Genomic DNA, 8,492 nt, shown 5'->3' with positions numbered 1-8,492 from the left:
TACTGGTAATTTTGAGCAGCACAGTCCGGTGTTGGATTGCATGATGAATGTTAAGTAGAGCTTCCTTCAGTTGCTTCTTTTCATCATTATCTTCATTGTTTTTCTTCTGAGGAATGTTACATGTACTTAGAATATTGTTTCATGTTTTGTGGTTATTGTATGAACAAAAAGAAATTAAAATGACAGGATATTAAGCACAATACTCCAAGGGTACATCTTATCGTGGTTGGTATATGAGTCGAGATGAATCAAAAGTATTTTTTCAATGAATAGCCTACATATGTTTTTGTTGATTTCAAAATAATAAATATTTTCCTATTTATGTGTATGTACATGTGTGTTTGTATGTGTGGATGTTTGTATTTACATTGGAAAAAAAATGATTCAACATATGAAAAGATGACAAGGCAGATGTGAAAATTTTCTACATTGTCTTCTGATTTATTAAAAGCCAAAAAAAAAAAAAAAAAAAAATCACTTGTTTGCTGTAATCAGTCCATAAAGAGTAACTGTTACAGTTCTCACAGTATCACTTACCAATGCAAAAATAGCCATCTGTCAATGCTGTCCACCAATCTTAAGGAATCAGAGCTAGTAACTGCTTTGACTTTGAGAATATTTTGGTGAAAAGAATTTGGCATAGACCTCCTTCAAAGAGTCTTATTAACACAAATAGATCACCTTCATTGGCTGATCTATACTAATAATATATCAACAATGAAGCCTTATTTTTTGCTTTCTTTGCCATCTTTCCCTTGGTCTTCTTTTTCTGTTTTGTCTTTTTCATATTTCTCTTTGTCTGGCTTTGTTACACTATCATATGAAGGTGGAGAGACAGTAGATGGGGTCTCATTTGTTTTTCCTGGGCTTGAGCTTTCATTAACATTATCAAAAATCATATCTTCTTTATTGGGAAAATCATCATCTCTGTCTCCATCTTTTATATATATACTTGATATATTTTTAACATGTTGCCGTAAACGGTAGCGTCTATAAGCACGCTGAATGACAGCAGCTGATACATCCTCTTGTTTTCGTTTCAGTGTAGTTGTGATGGGTTCATAGGACACTTTAGAAGGATTCGCAGACATGAACCTTTCTTCCATTTGTGAACGAAGAGAATCCATCTCTCCGCCTTCACCCAAAACACGCTTTGTAAAAGCAAATAAGATGTCAAGACAATGGATCCGGTCACCACTGACCATGGGCAGATCCATGGCAATGAGCTGGACTTTGTTTGGTTTCGCTATGAGAAGAGGAGGATCCAGGGCAGCTGCAAAATCAGAGAGTTTGCTATATTCTATAAACTGGGTCGCATCGGGATCAAATTTCTCCCAAACCTCATAAAACATCTCAAAGTCATCCTCACTCAGGGGCTCAGTACTTTCTTCAGTAGCAACACTGAAGTTCTCCAGGATGACAGCAATGTACATGTTCACCACAACCAGGAATGATATGATGATGTAGCTGACAAAATAGAATATTCCTACAGATGGGCTGCCACAGTCTCCCTCAACTGGACTTCCAGGATGAACTTTCTTTGGATCACAGTCTGGTGGTGCGCTGTTGAGAATAGGTGCCAACAGTCCATCCCAGCCAGCAGAGGTGGTAATTTGGAACAGGCAGATCATGCTGTTGCCAAAGGTCTCAAAGTTGAACATGTCATTAATACCTGCTTCCTTTTTAACATAGGCAAAGTTGGACATTCCAAAGATGGCGTAGATGAACATGACCAGGAAGAGCAGGAGGCCGATGTTGAACAATGCTGGGAGGGACATCATCAAAGCGAACAGCAAGGTGCGGATCCCCTTCGCTCCTTTGATCAGACGCAGGATTCGGCCAATCCTGGCGAGTCGGATCACTCGGAACAGGGTAGGGGACACAAAATACTTTTCTATTAATTCAGCCAGAAACATTCCTATGCAGGAGAGAAAGATCAAAAAGGAGATATTTAAATATTCATAATACAGAAAATCATGATTCTAAAGAGTTTCATTTTCCATGTTATCTCTTATTAATCTAGGACTGAAATTTTATATAGAAAGTAATTCTGTAACAATCAAAGAATTGAGCAATCCCAATGGAAAATTATTAGAATCTTATTTCACATTTTCCCCCTTTTACTGTAGACCTTTTTTCCTCCAAAGTAATTTTCTGAATTATCAAGATAATACCTACTTATGAAAAAAATGCAAGCGCCACAGTAAAATGATAAAAAGCAAATATAAATCACTTGAAATATCACCAACTGTAACTATTAATATTTTGTTGACAAACTCTCCAGGCATTTATATATATATATGTGCATACACACATGCACAAGCATGAAATGTGATCATGTTATACAAGATTTTTTTGGTAACTTGCTTTAGTCACTTCAGCATATGTCATGGAGTTATTTCCATATGAAATAATATTTCTTTAAAACTTGTATGATGTTCTGTCAAAACAATCACATACTGAAGAACAAAACAATTTATGTTGCTTCCAATTTTTTAACTGAGATGAATACCCTAAATAAGTATATTTTTTCCTAGTTGCATGAGTATCTTTTGCTAATATATTAATAGAAGTTGGGTCAAAAAGCATTTAAAATTTGGTTATGTATTAAAAAAACCTATCTCTAGAAAGTCTGTACAAAGGAGCACCCTTAATAGCAGTATATGAAAATATTCGTGCCACACATGCCATTCTTCTTTATAATTTTTACCAGGAAAGCCTTGTGATGATTGAAAAAATAACATTATTGTGATTTATTTGCATTCTTTGGAAAAGGAATAATCCACAATATTTTTTTGTTTGTTTATTGGACTTTTGTTATACTTGTTGGTTATTTCCTACTTGCTCTTTTGGGGCTATTTAGCTCTATTGCTCATTTTTCTATTTCTCTATGTTTACCTTTTTCCTACTGATTTATAACAACTATTTGTTCTACTTGAAGTACAGTTCCTTTGTTGTTTGTAAATGTTACATAAAAATGTCCCCTATTTTTTGTCTTTTAACTTTTTTTAATACAATCTTAATTTTTTTTTTTTTTTCCTTTTCAGATTCAGGTTTATGTCATGCTTAAAAAAGTTTATTCAGTTCATAATTACAAATTCTATTTATACACATTTTCTGTCATTGTTGTTAGGTGCCATCAAGTTGGCTCTGACTCATAGCAACCTTTTGCACAACAGAATGAAACAGTGCCTGGTCCTGCACCAGCCTCACAATCCTTGGTATACTTAAGCCCATCATTGCACCTACTGTGTTAATCCATCTTATTGAGAGCCTTCCCCTTCTTTGCTGATCCTCCACTTTACCAAACATGATATCCTTCTCCAGGGAATGGTCCTTTCTGACAACATGCCCAAAGCAGGTGAGATGAAGTCGGGCTATTCTCGCTTCCAAGGAGAACTCTGACTGTACTTCTTCCAGGACAAATTTGTTCTTTCTTCTGGCAGTCCATGGTACTTTCAGTATTCTTTGTCAATACTACAACTCAAAAGCATCAACTCTTCTTTGGTCTTCCTTATTCATTGCCCAGCTTTCACATGCAAATGAGGTGACTGAAAATGCCATGGCTTGGGTTAGGTGCACCTTAGTCTGCCAAGTGTCTTCTTTGCTTTCCAACACTTTAAAGAGGTCTTTTGCAGCAGATTTGCCCAGTGCAGTACAACGTCTGATTTCCTGACTGGGAGTTGATTATGGATCCAAGTAAAATGAAATCTCTGACAACTTCAATCTTTTCTCCATATGTCATGATGTTGCTGAATTTTTTTACTAAAATTCTTTTTTATTTTTACACTTTTACCTTTAATTCATGTGATCTTTTTTACTAAGTTAGTGATTCTATGGAGCTATTTTTATTCTACACTGTTTACTTATCAATTTTATATTAATTTTGATATCTAGTATGTCACCTCACATTACACTTCCAGATCAATTTTAGAATAATTTGTACTTCTATTGTCAGCTTATCACCCCCCCCATGTATAAAAGATTCCTTGTTATTTTTATTGGGATAGCACTGAATTTATAGATTAATTGGTTGAAAATAGTCATAATTAAAGTTAGAGTCTTCTTCCCTGTAGTACAAGGTAAACCTTTCACTCATTTAAGCTTTCTTTTATGTCCTTTAGTTTTCTTCATAGAAGTCTCATACATTTCTTGTTACAATTGTTTCCAGATATTTTAATTTTTTATTGCAATTATAAATGAGTTTTCTTCAAGTATATTTTCTAATTATTTTTATCCATACAGTAGACAATAATTAATGTTGGCAAATGTATTTTAAGATTTGTACTTTTGAACACTAATTGAATACTTTCTTTCAGTTATTCTCTTTTATTTCTAAAAAATGCCATAATGTGATCTGATGATAATAATTTACTTCATTTCAATTTATATATCCTCTTTGTTTTCCCATCTAATTGAACTGGTCAACACTCTTAAAAATGGAGGTGATAGAGGGATACTATCTTTTTTCTTGTTCTTGACATAATGGGAGTGCTTCTAATATAATGCTTGTTAGTGTGAAATTCCTAAAAAATTTAATCTATTTTCTTAAATAATTTTTTGAATGCCTATTTTAAGTTATATACTTCTTAATATTTTGGTATAAGGCCTCTACAGTTCAGAATTGACTCAATGGCAGTGGGTTTGGTTTTTTTGTTTTTTTTTTTTTTGGTTAGGTTATATGGCGTTTAACTTTTCTGGGCCTGTTTGACTATAAAGTGAATTTGTATTTAATAATCTCTATAATACTTCCTTATGTAAAATTAATACTTATGTAAAATTAATAATTCCAAAAATAAATGCAAGAGCCTAAATTACTAGGCAAGGCATATGTAGAGATATTACTTCAGAAACCCAAGGAGGGGTCACTATGAGTCAAACAGATTCAAAAGCAGTGAGTTTTGAGTTTTATGTAAGTAATGGAAATGACATGACAAGGTTGTAAAAAATTTTTTAAAAAACCCACAGATATGGTAAAGAAAGGAAAGGAAGTATAAACACATGTACTGTGATTCACAGATATGTCTGTAAGGTGACAACAGGTTGTATGTTATAGACTTGCTAAATATTAAGCCATAAAAAAGAAGCTGACAATTTTTCAAATTTCAGCTTCACTTTAAATTTAGGAAATATTTTCACAAAAGAGTCACAGATATTCTGGCTATTGATATTATTAAAGGACAGATCTCATATATGCAAAAACTGGAAATGATTTCATGTTTTGCATCGGTCTTCCAAGTCACACTGACATGTAGGCATTTTAGCTACTTTTGAGAATGTTATTCTTAGAAAACAAATATTAAATAGTGTAATATGTGCTTCCAATGAGTAGGAAACATTTGCCTAATAACAAAAATGTTATTGTTTGTAGGGCTCCTTTATCTTTTTCATTGACTCAGTTACTCAGAAGCTACATTCAATTGACATTCAAGAATTTACCTAAATGTCCCCCCCACCAACTCTCCATAGAGTTCAGCTTTATTCTAAATTAAAATCCGATGAATATATGTTCTTACCTACAATGGAGAGAATCACAACCACAAAATCAAAAATGTTCCATCCTACAGTGAAGTAGTAGTGTCTGAGAGAGATCAGTTTCAGCACACATTCTCCAGTGAAAAGTATAATAAAAACCACATTTATCCATTGTAAAACGTCAGTCATGTATTTACTCTGGCCTTCTTTTTCTACCATCATCGTTACCATGTTAAGGCAAATAAGAACCATGATGGTAATATCGAAAGCTTGGTTTGTTACTAGGTCAAAAATACATCCTTGGAATATGTTCTGCAAAGAAACAAGAACAACATGGAAGGTAGAGTAAATTTTGCAAATGGTATCCATAACTCATTACATTAGTCAAAGAAAAAAATATCTATAGTCAAAAAGTTGCATAATCCTCCCTAGTCATGGGTTCTTGCTGTGTGCAAGAAATATTAATCTGTTAAAATTAAATGAACAGTTTCACATGGGATATAGTAAAAACCTGTGAAACTGTTCACTGCAGGGATTATAAATCTGAAAAGAGGCTTTGATTCTGTAGGAAGATATTGTGGGATGAAGAGAGAGGCAGATGGCAGCCATACATAGAAGCAGAATCTTTGATGTGGTGAAAAAATGTGAAACTGTACATTATAGATTAGTAAGTAAGCACAAGGAAGACTGTCCTTACCTTGTTTATTGGCTATCCAACACTGTACATCAAAGTCTTCATTCAAATGGTGTATTCTAACATTTATTTTTAACCTTATTCATCCTAGTACATCATGTATGATATATTAGGCAATTGTTACCTGAGACAACCTGCCCTCCTCCTGGGGTATGTGAAGGTAATAGAATAACCTGCCACTAAATTTCTACTTTGGCATACTACTTTACCCAATGTACTTCATTGTATATTACTGATACTATTATAGTATCAGAGACCCATATTTTCTCATCCTTTCTGTGTATAGGATATATATATTTCTACAATGTCCAGATTTATATATTACTTTTTCTTGTAAGTCTCACTCCTAGCATTATGCTTTCCAGAAAGTACAAGCCTTTTCAGAATCCCTTTAAGACTTGCATAGGCAGGTTTGAGGGCTTTGTATCAAGATCAAATAGGGGAGTTAAAAATTAACTATCAGAACTTCACATCCACAGATTATGATTCAGTAGGTCTTAGTGTAACCTAGCTATGTGCCCATTTAAAATGTGCTGAGTGATACCCGTGTAGCCAGCTGGGTATTAACTGGGCATCCATCTTTAGGACATTCTTTTCTCAGCTATTACCCTTTGATAAGGTGTGTTATGTTGAGGACAAATTGAAATGCATGTAATGCATATTAAAATTTTCAATTGTTACAGGAACACAAACTATTATTGACTGTTAAGACTATTTCCATCTGAGCTTATTGGTTTTGACCTCATAGTAAACAAAGGTTAGATTCATGACCTATCTAACTGCTTGTCTTGCTATTTTTTGTAATACCAAATATTAAATGTTTTATACTACTGATAGATCCAATGACTACATCTAAATTGTCATTAGGAAAATAGTCAGTTGAAAATAAATTTTAATTCTCAATCCTGCCTCGGAAACCCAAGGAGGGGTCGCTATGAGTTGGGGCTGACTTGACAGCAAACAACAACAACAACAACAACATAGGCCATTATACTTAGTAAGTTGTGTAAGTAAGAAAAAAAAAATAAAACAATATATAATTATTCTTAATCTTTATAGAAAAAAAATAAGAGAATATTAAGAACTGTGATTATGTTCTAAAACATATATACTGAGTTTTAAAAGGACATTTGTTCTAAATCTTAAAACATGAGCTCATATTTAAGAAATAGTTGTGCATGACAGGTAAATTAAAAACCATTTGAAAATTTACATGCTAAATATATAAATATATTTTTACCCCTGGCCGGGGAATTGGCTTTTGTGGTTTCTTGGATCCCAGCTTTTTCATTGCATTATAATATTTCTTCTGTTCTTCTGTCATAAAGATGTCTTGACCTCCAAGGTAAAGGAAAGAAAAAACAACAAAAAAAAACTATTTAAAACCAGAATTATTGCCTAGATATTTCTGTTAAGACAGATTAAACAATGTATTAATACAGAAATGAAATGTATTTTACTGTGGGCAAAGTAGTTATAAATGAAATCTTCCTTAAAGGATTACCTATGTATAGACACATGACTCCATGGGTAATATAGCACACATATAAAATATATGTGCTATATAAAATAACAAAGAAGCTCTGGTTGTGCAGTAGTTAAAGCAATTGGCTGCTAACTAAAAGGTCAGTGGTTCAAACCACCTGCCACTCTGCAGGAGAAAAGTGAGGCAGTTTGCTTCTGTAATGGTTTACTGCCTTGGAAATTCTGTGGGGCAGTTTTGTACTATCCTGTAAGGTTCCTATGAGTCAGAATTGACTTGATGGCAGTGGTACATATACAATAATGATTGAATCAATTTTCTTATGATAGACCAACCTGTATTACTTTTAACTGCATGCTTCTTTCTCACTTTTCTGCTACTTGTCTCACCAACCATTTTTTTTCTCAACAAGTATTTTACTATTAAATAACAAATACATTAGAAAGAGTAGTAATTGAGTTATACAAACAGTGAATATCTTCCCTCATGATTTGAGTAATATTTAGGATCCTTGGAAAGAGCAGAAGCCTAAAACAGTAACTATGATAGTGTTAAATAAAAATAAAAATAAGAAAATAATTCACTGACATCAAGTCAAAACCGACTGATATCGAACCCTCCTTGGGTTTCTGAAGCAGTATCTCTATGGAAATAGATTGCCTAATCTACCTAGGGGCCTCTGGTAGCATAGTGCCTAAGGCACTTGACTGCTAACCAGAAGGCTGGCGGTTCAAGCCCACCAGCCACTCCTCAGGAGGAAGGTTGGGCAATCTACTTCCGTAGTGATACCGCCTCGGAAACCCAAGGAGGGGTCACTATGAGTCGGATCCGAATCCACGG

General features: G+C 33.9%; 1 protein-coding gene across 1 annotated transcript in view; it reads right to left on the bottom strand.

The window, feature by feature from the left end:
• Positions 1-725: 725 nt before the first annotated feature.
• Positions 726-8,492, bottom strand: part of SCN9A (sodium voltage-gated channel alpha subunit 9) — a 119,876-nt gene continuing 112,109 nt past the window's right edge. The window contains exons 24-26 of the mRNA XM_007947471.1: positions 7,410-7,514; positions 5,517-5,787; positions 726-1,918 (exon numbers count right to left, since the gene is read on the bottom strand). Of these exons, the coding sequence (XP_007945662.1) occupies positions 726-1,918; positions 5,517-5,787; positions 7,410-7,514 (1,569 nt within the window). The remainder of the gene's footprint in view (positions 1,919-5,516; positions 5,788-7,409; positions 7,515-8,492) is intronic.

The sequence above is a fragment of the Orycteropus afer genome, unplaced genomic scaffold, assembly GCF_000298275.1.
Source record: "Orycteropus afer afer isolate SDZICR_OR568_19922 unplaced genomic scaffold, OryAfe1.0 scaffold00001, whole genome shotgun sequence".
Classification (NCBI taxonomy): Eukaryota; Metazoa; Chordata; class Mammalia; order Tubulidentata; family Orycteropodidae; genus Orycteropus; species Orycteropus afer.
The sequence above is the reverse complement of the archived record's forward strand: the minus strand, read 5'-3'. Positions and strand labels throughout refer to the sequence as shown.